At 47.2% G+C, this 21,080-nt stretch overlaps 1 protein-coding gene across 1 annotated transcript in view; it reads right to left on the bottom strand.

Annotated features, from left to right (window-relative positions):
- Window positions 1-21,080, bottom strand: part of LOC149290120 (small G protein signaling modulator 1-like) — a 38,958-nt gene that overhangs the window by 6,109 nt on the left and 11,769 nt on the right. The window contains exons 8-20 of the mRNA XM_089489933.1: window positions 19,245-19,369; window positions 19,099-19,166; window positions 18,794-18,957; window positions 17,445-17,574; window positions 14,131-14,272; window positions 4,370-4,434; window positions 4,091-4,236; window positions 3,232-3,360; window positions 2,978-3,160; window positions 1,996-2,070; window positions 1,263-1,805; window positions 597-721; window positions 346-428 (exon numbers count right to left, since the gene is read on the bottom strand). Coding sequence (XP_089346059.1) covers window positions 346-428; window positions 597-721; window positions 1,263-1,805; window positions 1,996-2,070; window positions 2,978-3,160; window positions 3,232-3,360; window positions 4,091-4,236; window positions 4,370-4,434; window positions 14,131-14,272; window positions 17,445-17,574; window positions 18,794-18,957; window positions 19,099-19,166; window positions 19,245-19,369 — 1,978 coding nt within the window. The remainder of the gene's footprint in view (window positions 1-345; window positions 429-596; window positions 722-1,262; window positions 1,806-1,995; window positions 2,071-2,977; window positions 3,161-3,231; window positions 3,361-4,090; window positions 4,237-4,369; window positions 4,435-14,130; window positions 14,273-17,444; window positions 17,575-18,793; window positions 18,958-19,098; window positions 19,167-19,244; window positions 19,370-21,080) is intronic.

Below are 21,080 nucleotides of genomic sequence, written 5' to 3'. Positions count from 1 at the left end.
CCTATGTATTCCTGCATGGCAGAAGGATCCCATGTATCCCTGCATGGCTCTAGGATCCTATGTATTCCTGCATGGACCTAGGGTCCTATGTCTTCCTGCATGGCAGAAGTATCCTATGTATTCCTGCATGGCAGAAGGATCCCATGTATCCCTGCATGGCTCTAGGATCCTATGTATTCCTGCATGGACCTAGGGTCCTATGTCTTCCTGCATGGCAGAAGTATCCTATGTATTCCTGCATGGCAGAAGGATCCCATGTATCCCTGCATGGCTCTAGGATCCTATGTATTCCTGCATAGCTCTAGGGTCCTATGCATTCCTGCATGGCAGAAGTACTGAACTCACCATCGTCCAGAATGACCAGCAGCGGCGCCAGGAGGTCACACATCCCTTGTACGTATCCGATGTCAATGTGGTGCCATATGTAACTGGAGAGAAGGGAGAGATTTGGGATGGATGTCAGTTCTTTTCCTTTCCAACTCTAGGATCCTATGTATTCCTGCATGGCGTAATACATAGGATCCTAGAGTTGGAAGGGAAAAGACCTTACACACACACACACACACACACACACACATATATGGGGCCTTTCTTACCTGCACATGACGTTCCTCAGTTTCTCCAAGTTCCCCGGAGTGAAGTAACAATAATTGCGGTCGCATCGCTGGACGTCCTTTTCGATTCGGTGGAGGTTGATGGTGTACAGGTCCAGCAGTTCGGGCTAAACGCCAGATGCGGTCGCCGGAAGGAAGGAGGGCAAAACAAGAAGGGAAATCCAGTGAGTTCGGAGGCGGATTTGCCTTTTTTTTTTACCATAGAGGTGCACTGGAGGACCCAGAGATTCCTAGAGAGGACACTTCTCTAGGCCTTTGTACCTCCTCTAGTACTATTCTATAGCCAGTCATTGACCATAGAGTCTATGGCCAGAGTCTATACTCAGACACTGACCATAGAGTTGCACTGGAGGACCTAGAGATTCCTAGAGAGGACACTTCTCTAGGCATTTGTAGCTCCTCTAGTATTATTCTATAGCCAGACATTGAGTCTATACTCAGACACTGACCATAGAGTTGTGCTGGAGGACCTAGAGATTCCTAGAGAGGACACTTGTCTAGTCCTTTGTAGGTCCTCTAGTATTATTATATAGCCAGACATTGACCATAGAGTTTATGGCCAGAGTCTATACTCAGACACTGACCATAGAGTTGGCTGGAAGACCCACAGAGTCCTAGAGAGGCGTCCTCTCTCTATTTCGTACTCACAGAGTAGGACACTCCGGATGAAGAGACGGGCGAAACCGCGCTGAGGGTCAAGTCAGTCACGGCCAGCGAGTGTGAATCCAGCTGTGGGTAGAGACTCTCCATCTCTGGCTCTTCGGAGAGGTCATCTTCGCTCTCCGGCAAATTCGGACGGTCGACCCAGCCATCTTTGGACACCGAGAGCGGCGCCCACTCTTTATCAGAGACCTCCTTGCCAAGAAACATAAACTCGTCCATGTTACCATTAATGGGGAAATCTGGGCCACGCAGTGCGTCTTCCGCGACGACGGTCCCATCATCCAGGGCGGCGCGGTCCCTCAATAGTGGGCTCCGGCCAACCTCCATGCTGGTCTGCGCGGAGTGGAACGGCGTCATTTTTTCGTTCTTCGCCATCGCGTCCTCTGCGCTGTCTGAGACAATGGAGAGATTCTGCGCAGGAAAACCGCCGTCGCCGCCATCGGACACCATAGAGAGTTTCACCCGCTTCCCCTCGTCCAGGTTGCGTTCGGTTTCGTTTTGCTCCGCCTCGTCGACAGACTCGAACACCTGCGAGGAAAGGCAGATGAGGATTGGGCGATACTGACTGCGGAATCCGTGTCGCCAAAATGGCATCTTGGGTGCGCAGTTGGCATTCCCACCATGTTTTTCGGGGCAATTTAGGGGACCCGATTTGATCTCGGTGCAAAAACGTCAGGCGCCACCCAAAAATGCGAGCGAAGGGACGCCGCTTCCGTACCTGCGTGCTGCCGCCACTGGAATCGCTCTGAAGTCGTGCCAGGTTCTGTGCACCGGAGCTGCTGCTCTGCGAAGACTCAGAAAGGAAGGGGGAAAGGAAGAGTGGTAGGACTTTGTGGCACGTTGGAGGACCTCCGTATACCTAGAGAGGCCACCCTTCTAGGAATATGGATATCCGCCAGCGCAACTCTATGGTCAGCATGCTGGAGGACCTCCAGATGCCTAGAGAGTCCACCTCTCAAGTTATCTGGTAGTCCTCCTGAAAGACTCTATGGTAAGCTGCCAGTATATTGGAGGACCCCCAGGATGCCTAGAGTGGCCACTGTGTTCAGGAAGCTCCATATGACTAGAGAGAAGACCACTCTAGGCATCTGGAGGTCCTCCAGCATGACTCTATGGTCAGCTGCCAGTATATTGGACACCCTTAGGATGCCTAGAGAGGCCATAGCATTCACGGACCTCCATATGCCTATAGAAAACACCTATCTAGGAATATGGAGATCCTTCAGCATAACTCTATGGTCAACCTCCAGCATATTGGAGGACCTCCAGATGCCTAGAGAGAACACCTTTCTAGGAATTTAGAGGTCCTCCAGCACAACTCTATGGTCCACTGTTGGAGGTCCTCCAGATGCCTAGAGAGAACGCCTCTCTAGGCATCTGGAGGCCCTTCAGCATGACTCTATGATCATATTGGGGGACTTCCAGATGCCTAGATAGACCACCTCTCTAAGCACATGGAGGTCCTTCAACATGACTCTATGATCAACCGTCAGTATATTGGAGGACCTCAGGATGCCTAGAGTGGCCACCGTATTCACAAACCTCCATATGCTTATAGAAAACGCCTCTCTAGGCATCTGGAGGTCCTTAGGCATGACTCTGTGGTCAACCTCAAGTATGTTAGAGGACCCCCAGATGCCTAAAGAGACCGCCTCTCTAGGAAACCGGACGTCCTTCCTCACGACTCTGTGGAAACTCACCTCGCTGTTGACAGTGGAGTCGCGGTGCATCATGCGCTCCAGGTTCGAATCCAGGCTGGCCCCGGAGCAACACTTGGCCAGCGCCGCTGCGTGTGACTCCTTCTCACGCTGGCGGACGATGGCTTCGCAGCCCAGCCACTCCGCCATGGTCTGTTCATAGCAGGACCGTGTCCGGGCGTCCACCTGCGAGCGAGACGTAATAATAAGCGTTCGTACGGACGTTAAATTAGAATACCGGAAGAATGGCACCTCACCTCTTTCCTCTCGGCATCCAACATCCCGAACCGGTAGTGACCCAAAAGGAACGGCCAAACGGATTTCCGGATCGAGCGCTGGACGCCGCCGAAGTAGACCAGGCGCAGCAGCTCCTTCTCTTCGTATCTCTGATTAGGAGAAACATAGATGACAAAAGACGCAGAGACAATGGACAAGAGACGCGACCCATGCTCTCTAGGCATCTGGAGACTCTATGGTCAACTGCTCTTGGGTTGGAGGACCCCCAGATGCCTAGAAAGACCTCCTCTCTGGGCATCTGTAGGTCTTTCTGTATGATTCTATGGTCAACATGCATCATAAAGAACACCTCCAGATGCCTAGAGAGGTGGTCTTTCTAGGCATCTGGAGGTCCTTCAGCATGACTCTATGGTCAGTCCATCCTATTGGAGGACATCCAGATGCCTAGAGAGACCACCATGATGGAGGACCTCCAGATGCCTAGAAAGACCACCTCTCTAGGCATCTGGAGGTCCCTCACCTGGACTCTATGGTCAGCTTCCATCATGTTAGAGGACCTCCAGGTTCCTAGAGGGACCACAATGTTGGAAGACCTCCAGGTGCCAAGAAAGACCACCTCTCTAGGCCTCTGGAGGTCTTTCAGCAAGACTCTATGGTCAAAGTCATTCTATTGGAGGACCTTCAGATACCTAGAGAGACCACCATGTTGGATGACTTCCAGAAGCCTAGAAAGGCCACCTCTCTAGGCAGCTGGAGGTCCTCCAGACGTATCTATGGTCAACCTCTGTCGGAATTATGAAGCTCGCCATTATCTACAACGTGGCGCGATGCAGTGCGAGGCGGCGGCCACACTGTAGCCCAGACCCAAGTCCGTTGTACCGTCGTGTCCTTTAGAAAGGCCTCCCAGACGTCCGCCGAAAGCCCCGAATTGGCATCGCGGGGGCTGCTGGGGGACACGATGTTGTGGTTGACCAGCGCCGAGAGGTGCGTCCTCACGGTGGAAAGATGGCGGCAATACGCGAGCCCTGCGACAGGGAAGAAGAACATTAGATGGTCTTCCTACGTCATTCAACGTAGCAACGATGCCGCCAACTCAACGGACTACATCTCCCATCGTTTGGTACAACTCTGGCAGAAGAAGTACGGAATAAGACTCACATCCGTAAAACGCACGCGAAAGGATCTGGTACTTCATGTTGTCGCAAAGGAGCTTCAGGGGTGCTCTGCGGAGAGATGGAAAGGCGGATTTATTTTAGCATACCTGGTCCTCTATTTCCATTTATAATAAAATTCTATATATTCCTGCATGGCACAAGGAGGGTTGGACTCTATGGCCCTTAGCAGTCCCTTCTGACTCTAGGATCCTATGTATTCCTGCATGGCAGAAGGAGGGATGGACTCTAAGGCCCTTAATAAGCCCTTCCGACTCTAGGATCCTAGGTATTCCTGCATGGCAAAAGGAAGGATGGACTCTAAGGCCCTTAGTAGTCCCTTCTGACTCTAGGGTCCTATATAATCCTGCATGGTAGAAGGAGGGTTGGAATGTATGGCCCTCAGTAGTCCCTTCCGACTCTAGGTTCCTATGTATTTCTGCATGGTAGAAGGAGGGTTGGACTATATGGCCCTAAGTAGTCCCTTCTGACTGTAGAGTCCTATGTCTTCCTGGCCCTGCATGGCCGAAGGAGGGTTGCACTGCATGGCCCTTAGTAGTCTGTTTAGGATCCTATTAATTCCTGCATGGCAGAAGGAGGGTTGGAATGTATGGCCCTCAGTAGTCCGCTTCGACTCTAGGATCGTATGTATTCCTGCATGGCAGAAGGAGGTTTGCACTATATGTGCCCTTAGTAGTCCCTTCTGACTCTAGGATCCTATCTGTTCCTACATGGCAGAAGGAGACTACATGGCCCTAAGTAGTCCCTTCTGAGTGTAGGGTCCTATGTCTTCCTGCATGGCAGAAGGAGGGTTGGACTATATGGCCCTTAGTAGTCCCTTCTGACTCTATTGTCCTACGTATTCCTGCATGGCAGAAGGAGCATTGGACTATATGGCCCTTAGTAGTCCCTCCTGACTCTAGGATCCTATGTATTCCTACAAGGCAGAAGGAGGGTTGCACTATATGCCCCTGAGCAGTCCCTTCCGACTCTAGGATCCTATGTATTCCTGCATAGCAGAAGGACTATATGGCCCTTAGTAGTCCCTTTGGATGCTCAGATCTTATGTATTCCTGCATGGCAGAAGAGGGTTGGACTCTATGGCCCTTAGCAGTCCCTTCCAAATCTAGGATCCTATGTATTCCTGCATGGCAGAAGGAGGGTTGCACTATATGTGCCCTTAGTAGTCCCTTCTGACTCTAGGATCCTATGTATTCCTGCATGACAGAAGGAGGGTTGGAATGTATGGCCCTCAGTAGTCCGTTTGGACTATAGGATCCTATGATTTCTGCATGGCAGAAGGAGGGTTGGAAAATATGGTCCTAAGTAGTCCCTTCTGACTGTAGCGTCCTATGTCTTCCTGCATGGCAGAAGGAGGGTTGGACTGTATGGCCCTTAGTAGTCTGTTTAGACTCTAGGATCCTATGTATTTCTGCATGGCAGAAGGAGGGTTGGACTATATGACCCGAAGTAGTCCCTTCTGACTGTAGGGTACTATGTCTTCCTGCATGGTAGAAGGAGGGTTGGACTCTATGGCCCTTAGTAGTCCCTTCCGACTCTAGGATCCTATGTATTCTTGCATGGCAGAAGGATGTTTGCACTATATGGCCCTTAGTAGTCCATTGCGACTCTAGGATCCTATGTATTCCTGCATGGCAGAAGGAGGGTTGCCGTATATGGCCCTTAGTGCTCCCTTCCGACTCTAGGATCCTATGTATTCCTGCATGGCAGAAGGAGGGTTGCAGTATATGGCCGTTAGTACTCCCTTCCGACTCTAGGATCCTATGTATTCCTGAATGGCAGAAGGAGGGTTGGACTCTCTGGCCCTTAGTAGTCCCTTCTCACTCTAGGATCCTATGCATTCCGGCATGGTAGAAGGAGGGTTGGAATGTATGGCCCTCAGTATTCCCTTCCGACTCTAGGTTCCTATGTATTTCTGCATGGTAGAAGGAGGGTTGGACTATATGGCCCTAAGTAGTCCCTTCTCACTGTAGGGTCCTATTTCTTCCTGCATGGCAGAAGGAGGGTTGGACTGTATGGCCCTTAGTAGTATGTTTAGACTCTAGGATACTATGAATTCCTGCATGGCAGAAGGAGCATTGGACTATATGGCCCTTAGTGGTCCCTCCTGACTCTAGGATCCTATGTATTCCTGCATGGCAGAAGGAGGGTTGGACTATAGGACCCTTACTAGACCCTTCTGACTCTAGGGTCCTATGAATTACTGCATGGCAGATGGATCCTATGTATTCCTGCATAGTAGAAGGAGGGATGGACTATGTGGCCCTTAGTAGTCCCTTCTGACTCTAGGGTCCTATGTATTCCTGCATGGCAGAAGGAGGTTTGCACTATATGTGCCCTTAGTAGTCCCTTCTCACTCTAGGATCCTATGCATTCCGGCATGGTAGAAGGAGGGTTGGAATGTATGGCCCTCAGTATTCCCTTCCGATTCTAGGTTCCTATGTATTTCTGCATGGTAGAAGGAGGGTTGGACTATATGGCCCTAAGTAGTCCCTTCTGACTCTAGGGTCCTATGTCTTCCTGCATGGCAGAAGGAGGGTTGGACTGTATGGCCCTTACTAGTCTGTTTAGACTCTAGGATCCTATGAATTCCTGCATGGCAGAAGGAGGGTTGGACTGTATGGCCCTTAGTAGTCTGTTTAGACTCTAAGATCCTATGTATTTCTGCATGGCAGAGGGTTGTACTATATGACCCTAAGTAGTCCCTTCTGACTGTAGGGTCCTATGTCTTCCAGCATGGCAGAAGGTGGGTTGGACTGTATGGCCCTTAGTAGTCTGTTTAGACTCTAGGATCCTATGTATTTCTGTATAGAAGAAGGCGGGTTGGACTATAGGACCCTTAGTAGTCCCTTCCGACTCTAGTGTTCTATGTTTTCCTGCATGCAGAAGGAGGGTTGGACTGTATGGCCCTTAGTAGTCTGTTTAGACTCTAGGATCCTATGAATTCCTGCATGGCAGAAGGAGGGTTGGACTCTCTGGCCCTTAGTAGTCCCTTCTGATTCTAGGGTACTATTTATTCCTGCATGGCAGAAGAAGGTTTGCACTACATGTGCCCATAGTAGTCCCTTCTCACTCTAGGATCCTATGCATTCCGGCATGAAGGAGGGTTGCAATGGATGGCCCTCAGTATTCCGTTCCGACTCTAGGTTCCTATGTATTTCTGCAAGGCAGAAGGAGAGTTGGACTGTATGGCCCTTAGTAGTATGTTTAGACTCTAGGATCCTATGAATTCCTGCATGGCAGAAGGAAGGTTGGAATGTATGGCCCTCAGTAGTCCGCTTCGACTCTAGGGTCCTATGTATTTCTGCATAGCAGAAGGAGGGTTGGACTATATGGTCCTAAGTCGTCCCCTCTGACTCTAGGGTCCTATGTCTTCCTGCATGGCAGAAGGAGGGTTGGACTGTATGGCCCTTAGTAGTCTGTTTAGACTCTAGGATCCTATGTATTTCTGCATAGAAGAAGGCGGGTTGGACTATAGGACCCTTAGTAGTCCCTTCCGACTCAAGTGTTCTATGTTTTCCTGCATGCAGAAGGAGGGTTGGACTGTATGGCCCTTAGTAGTCTGTTTAGACTCTAGGATCCTATGAATTCCTGCATGGCAGAAGGAGCCTTGGACTATATGGCCCTTAGTAGTCCCTCCTGACTCTAGGATCCTATGTATTCTTGCATGGCAGAAGGAGGGTTGGACTATAGGACCCTTACTAGTCCCTTCTGACTCTAGGGTCCTATGAATTACTGCATTGCAGATGGATCCTATATATTCCGGCATAGCAGAAGGAGGAATGGACTATGTGGCCCTTAGTCGTCCCTTCTGACTCTAGGATGCTATGTATTCCTACAAGGCAGAAGGACGGTTGCACTATATGCCCCTGAGCAGTCCCTTCCGACTCTAGGATCCTATGTATTCCTGCAAAGCAGAAGGACTATATGGCCCTTAGTAGTCCCTTTGGATGCTCGGATCTTATGTATTCCTGCATGGCAGAAGAGGGTTGGACTCTATGGCCCTTAGCAGTCCCTTCCGAATCTAGGATCCTATGTATTCCTGCATGGCAGAAGGAGGGTTGCACTATATGGCCCTTAGTAATTCCTTCTTACTCTAGGATCCTATGAATTCATGCATGGCAGAAGGACCCTATGTATTCCTGCATGGCAGAAGAGGGTTGGACTCTATGGCCCTTAGCAGTCCCTTCCGACACTAGGATCCTAGGTATTCCTGCATGGCAGAAGGAGGGTTGGAATGTATGGCCCTCAGTAGTCCGTTTGGACTATAGGATCCTATGTATTTCTGCATGGCAGAAGGAGGGTTGGACAATATGGCCCTAAGTAGTCCCTTCTGACTGTAGGGTCCTATGTCTTCCTGCATGGCAGAAGGAGGGTTGGACTGTATGGCCCTTACTAGTCTGTTTAGACTCTAGGATCCTATGAATTCCTGCATGGCAGAAGGAGGGTTGGACTGTATGGCCCTCAGTAGTCTGTTTAGACTCTAAGATCCTATGTATTTCTGCATGGCAGAGGGTTGTACTATATGACCCTAAGTAGTCCCTTCTGACTGTAGGGTACTATGTCTTCCTGCATGGCAGAAGGTGGGTTGGACTGTATGGCCCTTAGTAGTCTGTTTAGACTCTAGGATCCTATGAATTCCTGCATGGCAGAAGGAGGGTTGGAATGTATGGCCCTCAGTAGTCCACTTCGACTCTAGGATCCTATGTATTTCTGCATAGCAGAAGGAGGGTTGGACTATATGGCCCTTGGTAGTCCCTCCTGACTCTAGGATCCTATGTATTTCTGCATAGAAGAAGGCGGGTTGGACTATAAGACCCTTAGTAGTCCCTACCGACTCTAGTGTTCTATGTTTTCCTGCATGCAGAAGGAGGGTTGGACTATATGGCCCTTAGTTGTCCCTTCTGACTCTAGGGTCCTATGTATTCCTGCATGGCAGAAGGAGGGTTGGACTATACGGCCCTTAGTAGTCCCTTCTGACTCTAGGATCCGAAGTATTCCTGCATGGCAGAAGGATCCTATGTATTCCTGAACAGCAGAAGGAGTGTTGGAGTATATGGCCCTTAGTAGTCCCTTTGGATGCTAGGGTCCTATGTATTCCTGCATGGCAGAGGGAGGGTTGGACGATATGGCCCTCAATAGTCCCTTCTGACTCAAGTGTCCTATGTATTCCTGCATGGCACAAGGAAGGTTGGACTATATGGCCCTTAGTAGTCCCTTCTGATTCTAGGATCCTATGTATTCCTGTAAGGCAGAGGGAGGGATGGACTCTATGGCCCTTAGTAGTCCCTTCTGACTCTAGGATCCTATGTATTCCTGCATCGCAGAAGGAGGGTTGGACTCTCGGGCCCTTAGTAGTCCCTTCTGACTCTAGGATCCTATGTATTCCTGCATGGCAGAAGGAGGGTTGGACTGTATGGCCCTTAGTAGTCCCTTCTGACTCTAGAATCCTATGTATTCCTGCATGGCAGAAGAGGGTTGGACTCTATGGCCCTTAGTAGTCCCTTCTGACTCTAGGATCCTATGTATTCCTTCATGGCAGAAGAGGGTTGGACTCTATGGCCCTTAGTAGTCCCTTATGACTCTGGGGTCCTATGTATTCCTGCATGACAGAAGGAGCATTGGACTCTATGGCCCTTAGCAGTCCCTTATGACTCTAGGATCCTATGTATTCCTGCATGACAGAAGGAGCGTTGGACTCTATGGCCCTTAGTAGTCCCTTCCGAATCTAGGATCCTATGTATTCATGCATGGCAGAAGGAGGGTTGGACTATATGGCCCTTAGCAGTCGCTTCTGACTCTAGGATCCTATGTATTCCTGCATGGCAGAAGAGGGTTGGTCTCTATGGCCCTTAGTAGTCCCTTATGACTCTGGGGTCCTATGTATTCCTGCATGGCAGAAGGATCCTATGTATTCCTGCATGACAGAAGGATCCAATGTATTCTTCGCATGGGAGAACGAGGGACTATATGGCCCTTAGCAGGCCCTTCCGACTCTAGTGTTGTATGTATTCCTGCATGGCAGAAGGATCCAATGTATTCCTGCATGGGATAACGAGGGATGGACTATATGGCCCTTAGTAGTCCCTTCCGACTCTAGTGTTCTATGTATTCCTGCATTCCAGAAGGATCCTATGTATTCCAGCATGGCAGAAGGAAGGATGGACTATATGGCCCTTAATAGTCCCTTCTGACTCTAGGATAATATGTATTCCTGCATGGCAGAAGGAGGGTTGCACTATATGGCCCTGAGCAGTCCCTTCCAACTCTAGGATTCTATATATTCCTGCATGGCAAAAGGAGGGTTGGACTCTATGGCACTTAGTAGTCACTTCTAACTCTAGGATCCTGTATATTCCTGCATGGCAGAAGAGGGTTGGACTCTAAGGGCTTAGCACTCCTTTCCGACTGTAGGATCCTATGTAATCCCGCATGGCACAAGGAGGGTTGGACTATAGGACCCTTAGTAGTCCCTTCCGACTCTAGGACCCTATGTATTCCTGCATGGCAGAAGAGTGTTGGGCTCTATGGCCCTTAGTTGTCCCTTCTGTCTCTAGGATCCTGTTTTCTTGGATGGCAGAAGGAGGGTTGGACTCTAAGGCCCTTAGTAGTCCCTTCTGACTCTAGGACCCTATGTATTCCTGCATGGCAGAAGGAGGGTTGGACTATATGGCCCTTAGTGATCCCTTCTGACTCTAGGGTCCTATGTATTCCTGCATGGCATAAGAGAGTTGGATGCTATGGCCCTTAATAATCTCTTTTGACTCTAGTTTTCTATGTATTCCTGCATGGCAGAAGGATCCTATGTATTCCTGAATAGCAGAAGGAATGTTGGACTATATGGCCCTTAGTAGTCCCTTTGGATCCTAGGATCTTATGTATTCCTGCATGGCAGAAGGAGTGTTGGACTATATGGCCCTTAGTAATCCCTTCCGACTCTAGGACCCTATGTACAGTGGACCCTTGTTATACGCTTGGGTTTGGTTCCAAGATCCCCCGTGTATAACAAAATCCGTGTATGCTCAAGTCCCATTACATATAATGACATAGCAAAATGGTGTCCCTTATAAAAAATGGAAAATCAAGGTAAATTTATACTTTTTTGGAACATTTTCAAACCGTGTATGCTTGAATCCGTGTATAAAAAATCCGTGTATAAGAAGGGCCGACTGTATTCCTGCATGGCAGAAGAGGGTTGGGCTCTATGACCCTTAGCAGTCCCTTCTGACTCTAGGATCCTATGTATTCCTGCATGGCACAAGGAGGGTTGGACTCTATGGCTCATAGTAGTCCCTTTGGATGCTAGGATCTTATGTATTCCTGCATGGCAGAATGTCCTATGTATTCCTGAATAGCAGAAGCAGTGTTGGACTATATGGCCCTTAGTAGACCCTTTGGATGCTAGGATCTTATGTATTCCTGCATGGCAGAAGGAGGGTTGGACTATATGGCCCTTAGTAGTCCCTTCTGACTCTAGGGTTCTATGTATTCCAGCATGGTAGAAGGAGCGTTGGACTATATGGCCCTTAGTAGTCCCTTCTGACTCTAGGGTTCTATGTATTCCAGCATGGTAGAAGGAGCGTTGGACTATATGGCCCTTAGTAGTCCCTTTGGATGCTAGGATTTTATGTATTCCTGCATGGCAGAAGAGGGTTGGACTCTATGGCCCTCAGTAGTCCCTTCCGACTCTAGGACCCTATGTATTCCTGCATGGCAGAAGAGGGTTGGACTCTATGGCCCTCAGTAGTCCCTTCCGACTCTAGGACCCTATGTATTCCTGCATGGCAGAAGGAGGGTTGGACTATATGGCCCTTAGTAATCCCTTCCGACTCTAGGACCCTATGTATTCCTGCATGGCAGAAGAGGTGTTGGACTCTGTGGCCCTTAGTAATCCCTTCCGACTCTAGGACCCTATGTATTCCTGCATGGCAGAAGGAGGCTTGCACTATATGGCCCTTAGTAGTACCTTCTGATTCTAGGATCCTATGTTTTCTTGGATGGCAGAAGGAGGGTTGGAATCTAAGGCCCTGAGAAGTCCCTTCTGACTCTAGTATCCTATGTATGCCTGCATGGTAGAAGGAGGGTTGGACTATATGGCCCTTAGTAGTCCCTTCTTACTCTAGGGTCCTATGTATTCCTGCATGGCAGAAGGATCCTATGTATTCCTCAACAGAAGAAGGAGTGTTGGACTCTATGGCCCTTTGTAGTCCCTTCTGACTCTAGGATCCTATGTATTCCTGCATGGCAGAAGGAGGGTTGGACTGTATGGCCCTTTGTAGTCCCTTCTGACTCGAGGATCCTATGTATTCCTGCATGGCAGAAGAGGGTTGGACTCTATGGCCCTTAGTAGTCCCTTCCGACTCTAGGATCCTATGTATTCCTGCAAGGCAGTAGGAGGGTTTCACTATATGGCTCTTAGTTATCCCTTCTGTCTCTAGGACCCTATGTTTTCTTGGATGGCAGAATGAGGGTTGGACTCTAAGGCCCTTAGAAGTCCCTTCTGACTCTAGTGTCCTATGTATTTCTGCATGGCAGAAGGAGGGTTGGACTATATGGCCCTTAGTTATCCCTTCTGACTCTAGGATCCTATGTATTCCTGCATGGCAGAAGGAGGGTTGGACTATATGGCCCTTAGTAGTCCCTTCTGACTCTAGGGCCCTATGTATTTCTGCATTGCATTAGAGAGTTGGACGCTATGGCCCTTAATAATCTCTTTTGACTCTAGTGTTCTATGTATTCCTGCATGGCAGAAGGATCCTATGTATTCCTGAATAGCAGAAGGAGTTTTGGGCTATATGGCCCTTAGTAGTCCCTTTGGATGCTAGGATCTCATGTATTCCTGCATGGCAGAAGAGGGTTGGACTCTATGGCCCTTAGTAATCCCTTCCGACTCTAGGACCCTATGTATTCCTGCATGGCAGAAGAGGTTTGGGCTCTATGGCCCTTAGCAGTCTCTTCTGACTCTAGGATCCTATGTATTCCTGCATGGTAGAAGGAGGGTTGCACTATATGGCCCTTAGTAGTCCCTTCTGATTCTTGGATCCTATGTATTCATCGATAGCAGAAAGAGGTTTGGACTCTCTGACCCTTAGTAGTCCTTTCCGACTCTAGGATCCTATGTATTCCTGCATGCCAGAAGAGGGTTCGACTCTATGGCCCTTAGCAGTCGCTTCTGACTCTAGGATCCTATGTATTCCTGCAAGGCAGTAGGAGGGTTGCACTATATGGCCCTTAGTAATCCCTTCCGACTCTAGGGTCCTATATATTCCTGCATGGCAGAAGGAGGGTTGGACTCTATGGCCCTCAATAGTCCTGTCTGACTCAAGTGTCCTATGTATTCCTGCATCGCAGAATGAGGCTTGTTGTATAGGACCCTTAGTAGTCCCTTCCGACTCTAGTGTTCTATGTATTCCTGCATGTAGAAGGAGGGTTGGACTCTATGGCCCTTAGTAGTCCCTTCTGACTATAGGATCCTCTATATTCCTGCATGGCAGATAGAGGGATGGAGTCTATGGCCCTTAGTAGTCCCTTCCGACTCTCGTGTTCTATGTATTCCTGCATGGCAGAAGGAGGGTCAGACTCTATGGCCTTTAGTAGTCCCTTCTGACTCCTGTGTTTTATGTATTTCTGCATGGCAGAAGGAGCTTTGGACTCTATGGCCCTTAGTAGTCCCTTCCGATTCTCGTGTTCTATGTATTCCTGCATGGCAAAAGGTGGTTTACGACTACATGACCCTGGTTTCCTCACCTTTCGTGGCTGCAGCCGTTGGAGGGTCCACTCTCCGTGGATTCGCTGTGCAAACAGGAAGAACAGGAGTATTTTCTGGTGCTGGGTTGCCATATTGGAGGGAAACTGCTGGCCGTCGGGGGGTCCATCCAGTCCTGGGGAACTAAGGATGAAGCAAAGGATGGTTGAAATTAATAGATTGGAGATCAATCAAGCGAGAGGAGGAAGGAAGGAAGGAAGAATGCGGAGGTCGTAGAAGACAAAATGGCCGACCAAGGGCGTTTGATTGATAGCGCGAAAACCATCCAACCATAGAGAAAGAAATGAGCGAAACAGGGATTAAAAGAAAGAACATTAGGAAAGCGAAGCCCCTAAAGATATTGACCATAATCAATTGTGGCCTCTATCACTGCTCTAATTAATTATTTAACACCTCGAAAGACAACCGGAAAGTGGAAAAGCTCCAAAGCGATGGTCCCCCCAAACGCTGCCCTTTTAAGAGACTCTAGACTACAGCTCCAGAATCCCAAGCCATTGGCCAACATAAGCTGAGGCTTCTGGGAGTTGTAGTCCGAAGTCAATTAAAGGGGAAACGGTTTGGGAGAGCAGCAGCCAAGCCGAAAGTGTGACACCGCCACCAAGGTATGTGACGATACACAACATTTACAACGTCACTGTTGTTGTTGTCGTTGTGGTTCCTCCCTGGACCCCCATGCTAAGTTCGGGAAGAGTTGAGTTGCCCCAATTAGACCCCTTTTGGGCATCACCACAACTTTGCCAGACGTCCGATGCGTCTCTCCTCCGGTTGTGTCGACGTCGGAGTAGAGGGGGACGCAAGAGTGACCGTTACCCACAATTAAAGAAGTGGGGGGAAAGGAGATGAGGAGAGGGTCAACAAGGCTTAACAAAAGACGGATGGTGGGTCAACATGAACGTCATGGGGTCAATGGGTCCTTAGGGCCAACCAGAGTAGACCCATTGAATCAACTGTTGAATGGTCAGTCTACACAAAGGTCAACTCCTTGGGGTCAATGGGTCCTTAGGACCAATCACAGTAGACCCATTGAATCAAATGTTGAGTGATGAGACAACACAACTGTCAATTCCATGGGTCAATGGGTTCTTAGGGCCAACTAATGTAGACCCAAGGGGTCAACGGTTGGATGGTGAGTCAACAGAAAGGTCAACTCAATGGGGTCAATGGGTCCTTAGGGCCAACTAGTGTAGACCCAAGAGGTCAACGGTTGGATGGTCATAAAGGTCAGCTCCATGGGGTAATGGGTCCTTAGGACCAAGCAGAGTAGACCCATTGAATCAACTGTTGAATGGTCAGTCTACACAAAGGTCAACTCCTTGGGGTCAATGGGTCCTTAGGACCCTCTAGTGTAGACCCAAGGAATCAATGGTTGGATGGTCATAAAGGTCAACCCCATGGGGTCAATGGGTCCTTAGGACCAACCAGAGCAGACCCACTGAATCAACTGTTGAATGGTCACTCTACACAAAGGTCAACTCCTTGGGGTCGATGGGTCCTTAGGACCCACTAGTGTAGACCTAAGGAATCAATGGTTGGATGGTCATAAAGGTCAACCCCATGGGGTCAATGGATCCTTAGAACCAACCAGAGTAGACCCATTGAATCAACCATTGAATGGTCAGTCTACACAAAGGTCAACTCCTTGGGGTCAATGAGTCCTTAGGACCATCTAATGTAGACACAAGGGGTCAACGGTTGGATGGTGAGTCAACAGAAAGGTCAACTCCTTGGGGTCAATGAGTCCTTAGGACCAGCTAGTGTAGGCCCAAGGGGTCAACTGTTAGATGGTCATAACGGTCAACTCTATTATTATTATTATTATTATTATTATTAACCTTTATTTATGAAGCGCTGTAAATTTACACAGCGCTGTACATGCAATCTTTTTAGTTAGACGGTTCCCTGCCCTCGGGCTTACAATCTAAAAAGGCATGACACAGAAGGAGAAGGGAGTGGTGGAGGGAACGGGTAAGAGGTCCAGCAGTTCCTCTCTACCTCTGAGGCCTGGACCAAGGCAGATGGACTGAAGGGAGGGCTTGGCTTCATAATGGATGGTTAATCATTTTCCAGGGAAAATACATACAAGTAGGATAATGCATATACAGTACATAGCAATACAGGAAATGGTTCGATAAACAGGAAACAAAAGAACATCAAGTAGTAAGCCACAATTATGCAATGCCTGGGAAGGCTTCTCTGAACAGGATGGTTTTCAACTCCGTTTTGAAGCTGGTTAAAGAAGTGATGGCTCTTGCTTGTGGGGGAAGAAGGTTCCAGGAATGAGGGGCAGCGAGTGAAAAGGGGCGAATCCGGGATGGGGCAGAGGAAATCCTGGGCTGAGACAGCAGACCTTGACTACCAGAACGGAGGGCCCTGGTGGGAAGGTGAGGAGAAAGAAGGTCTGATAAGTAAGGAGGGGCCAGCCCATGGAGGGCTTTAAATGTCGACAGCAGGAGCTTATACTGAATGCGGAAAGGGAGGGGGAGCCAGTGAAGGGATGCCAACACAGGAGAGATGTGGTCAGAGCGGTGGGTGGAAGTGATAATGCGTGCGGCTGAATGCTGGACAGAGATTAAAGGACGGAGGTGAGAAAGAGGAAGCCCAGCCAGGAGGACGTTACAGTAATCCAGTCGTGAGACCACTAGGGCATGGACCAGGATCTTGGCAGTAGAGGCGGAGAGATATGGTCGGATTTTGGCAATATTGTACAAAAAGAATCTACAAGCCTTGGCTGTGGTCTGGATCTGAGGGATACACGACAGAGAAGAGTCAAAGATAAAACCAAGACTGTGGGCTTGCTGGACTGGTTGAATAGAACTCTATTCAATTGAATAGAACTGGTTGAATTGAATAGAACTCTATTCAATTGAATAGAACTCGTTGAACTCTATGGGGTCAATGGGTCCTTAGGGCCAACTAGTGTAGACCCAAGGAGTCAACTGTTGGATGGTCATAAAGGTCAACTTTATGGGGTCAATGGGTTCTTAGGACCAACTAGTGTAGACCCAAGGGGTCAACGGTTGGATGGTCATAAAGGTCAACTCTATGGGGTCAATGGGTCCTTAGGACCAATTAGTGTAGACCCAAGGGGTCAACGGTTGGAAGGTGATAAAGGTCAACTCTATGGGGTCAATGGGTCCTTAGGGCCAACTAGGGTAGACCGAGGGGTCAACTGTTGGATGGTCAACCCCATGGCGTCAATGGGTCTAATTTGTCCTGGGGTCTAACCAACTGGACCTAGACCAAGCTATAAGAGCCAACCAGCTTTTCCTTCGTCCCACGGAGCAAGCGGACTCACCGAAGTCAGACTGCATGCCAGGGTAGAGGATCCTGAAAACGTAATCCATTGCCTCCTCGTCCTCCTTGTCCGAAGTAGACTCGGAGGACCCCGGAGGACTTCTTTTCTTCAGCTTTGGAAATACTTTCCCCTGGAATGAAGGAAGAAAGAAGAAAAAAGAAAGGGAAGGTAAGTACTCCAATGAAGGACAGAAAAAAATATGTGTATATGCGGATGAGAATGAAATGGCTCCAGAAGAGATGGCAGAATGAAGGTGTGAATGGAGCCATTGCAGAATGTGGAAGACACATAACGAAGCAGTTGAGGAATGTGTAAGGCGCGGATGAAGCTGCTGTGGAATACGGAAGACGCTAATGAAAGCCCGTCGCGGAAAGCGGAAGGTGCAAATAACACCATCGCAGAATGCAGAAGACGCGAACGGAGCCATTGCGGAATGTAGAAGATGCAAAACGAAACCGTTGTGGAATGCGGAAGACGCGAACGACGCCGTCGCAGAATGCAGAAGACACAAACAAAGCCTTTGCGGAATGTGGAAGATGTGATAGATGCCTGTTGCGGAATGCAGAAGATGTGAAACGAAGCCACTGAGGAATGCGGAAGATGCAAAACAAAGCTGTTGCGGCATGCGGACGACGCGAATGAAGCCAATTGTAGAATGCAGAAGATGCAAAATGAAGTAATTGTGGAATGCTGAAGATGCAAAACGAAGCCGTTCCAGAATGCGAAAGATGCAAAACAAAGCTGTTGCGGAATGCGGAAGACACGAATGAAGCCAATTGTAGAATGCGTAAGATGCGAAATGTAGCCGTTGCAGAATGCGGACAATTTAAAACAAAGCTGTTGCAGAATGCGGAAGATGCGAAACGAAGCCGTTGCAGAATGCGGAAGACGAAAAACGAAGCCATTGCAGAATGCAGAAGACACAAACGAAGCCATTGCGGAACGCGGAAGACTCAAAACAAAGCTGTTGCAAAATGCAGAAGACGCGAATGAAGCCAATTGTAGAATGCGGAAGACGCGAAACAAAGTGGTTGGGGAATGCTGAAGATGCGAATGGAGCCAATTTTGGAATGCAGAAGATGTGAAACGAAGCCGTTGCGTAATGCAGAAGACGCGAAACAAAGTGGTTGGGGAATGCTGAAGATGCGAATGGAGCCAATTTTGGAATGCAGAAGATGTGAAACGAAGCCGTTGCGTAATGCAGAAGTCGAGAAACGAAGCCGTTGCGGAATGCGGAAGACGCTAAATGAAGCCGTTGCGGAATGCGGAAGACGCGAAACGAAACGGTTGCGGAATGCAGAAGACACAAATGAAGCCGTTGCAGAATGCGGAAGGCGCGGTCCTTTTACCTTTCCCCTCTGGGACCACAGAGGCGGGTCCAGCTGTCCATGGGGCAGGAGTCCGTTTTCCAGGCAGGAGAGGAACTGGAGGAGGTGCCCTCCTCTTGGGAAGCGCAGTGGCGGCCGCTGGATGCCATCTTGGCTCACCAGGACCACCGTGCCACCGCTGTCTACTGTTGCCAGGAGAGAGAAACAAAAGGGGGAAAGGAGCAGATTTCGACCTGGGGAGTCCGCTCCCGGTTGCAGCCCGAACTTTAAGCGACTATGCTGTTCGCCATTTCCCGCAATTCGGAACTGTTCGGCCGCCATATTACCTTGCTGGTGGCAATGCAAATAGACGATCTCCTCCAAGCGGATGGTCATGGCGTAGTCCCAGTAGACACTGCGGAGGAAAACGCAAACGGTTGTTTGTTTGTTTGTTTGTTTGTTTGTGAGAACTGGAAGAGGGGGAATATCCAACCTTTTTTCGTAGTCTAGGTCCCCCATGGAACCGTTCATCAGCTGGTTCGGTGTCCATTTTAGCGCCATGATGTCTGCCGTCTGGTGGAGCGAGAGGTAGCCGGGGATGGCTTCCATGTCGTCTCGCTTCCGGAGGAAAAGAACGATAGAATTAAAAGATTAAAAAATAAAAAACCAATTACTGTATTTTCCAGCGTATAAGACGACTGGGCGTATAAGACGACCCCCAGCTTTTCCAGTTAAAATATAGAGTTTGGGATATACTCATCGTATAAGACTACGCCTCTTAAAACGCACATCAAATAAAAATTAAGAAAACATCAGATTTGATTTCAATATGGTAATTTAAATTCAAATGCTTATGACATGAAGGTACTTAGCAGGAAACCTTGTTGTATACAAAGCCTGCTTGGATTGATCAGCTCTCCCTGCCTGGCCTGTGCTCCCTGTCTCCAAGACTATCAGAGCGGTAGCTGCTTTCATATGATTGCCGCATATGGAGGGGATGCGGCCGCAGCCGTTTTTGAGCTCCCCCCACCATATGCAGCGACTGCAGATTCTCCAGTCCGGCTCAGAAGTTTCAGCACCTGCCATATAAGACAACACGCAGCGTATAAGACAATCCCTGACTTTTGAGAAGATTTTCCTGGGTTAAAAAGTAGTCTTATATGCCAGAAAATACAGTAATTAAGTTTATTTCTAAAACTTCATTTAAATTGTTTATTTTATTTTATTTATAAAAAATCATTTAATTGTTTTATTTTATTTATTCGTTTCATTCAATTCGTTTATTCTATTTATAAAAGTGTAATTAATTGATTTTATTTTATTTAATCACTTCATTTAATTTTATTCATCTATTCATTTCATTTTTTATTTTATTTTATTTATAAATTTTATTTATTTATTTTATTTATAAATTTCATTTAATTAATTTTATATTATTTATTCACTTTGTTTAATTAATTAATTTTATTTATTTATTTTATTCATTTCATTTAATTCATTTATTTTAATTTATTTATAAATTTATAAATTTCATTTAATTCATTTTATATTATTTATTCATTTAATTTTTATTTATTTATTTATTTTATTCATTTCATTTAATTCATTTATTTTATTTTATTTATAAATTTCATTTAATTCATTTATTTTATTTATTCATTTCATTTAATTTGTTAATTTTATTTTATTGGTTCATTTCATTTAATTCATTTAGTTTATTTATAAATTTCATATAATTCATTTTATTTTATTTTATTTGTTCCTTTCAATCATTTTATTTTATTTATAAACGTCATTTAATTCATTTAGTGTGTTTTATTTATTCATTTAATTTAATTTTTTATTTTATTTATTCATTTCATTTAATTCATTTATTTATTCATTTATTTTATTTATTCATTTCACTGAACTCATTTATTTTATTTTATTTATAAATTTGATTTAATTCATTTATTATTTATTTTGTTGTATTTATAAATTTCATTTAATTATTTTATTTATTCATTTCATTTAGTTCATTTATTTTACTGTATTTATAAATTTCATTTAATTCATTTTTTAATTCATTCATTTCATTTAATACATTCATTTTATTTATCCGTTTCATTTAATTCAAACCATCGCTGCTCACTTTAGACTCACTAAGGGCCAAAACGCACCGCAGGAACAATCCAATTTGAAATCACTTTAACCCCACATTTGACAGCTCAGTGCTTTGGAATGCTGGGAATTGTAGTTCATCGTCATCTGACAGAGAAGCCTAACAAAACTACAGTTTCCATAATCCCCTAGCATTGAGCCAGGGCCGTCAAACTGGACTATCCTTTAT

Source organism: Sceloporus occidentalis, unplaced genomic scaffold, assembly GCF_023333645.1.
Source record: "Sceloporus occidentalis isolate IW3139 unplaced genomic scaffold, rSceOcc1.0.p SCAF_41, whole genome shotgun sequence".
Lineage (NCBI taxonomy): Eukaryota > Metazoa > Chordata > Lepidosauria > Squamata > Phrynosomatidae > Sceloporus > Sceloporus occidentalis.
This window is presented reverse-complemented; position numbering and strand designations above follow the sequence as displayed.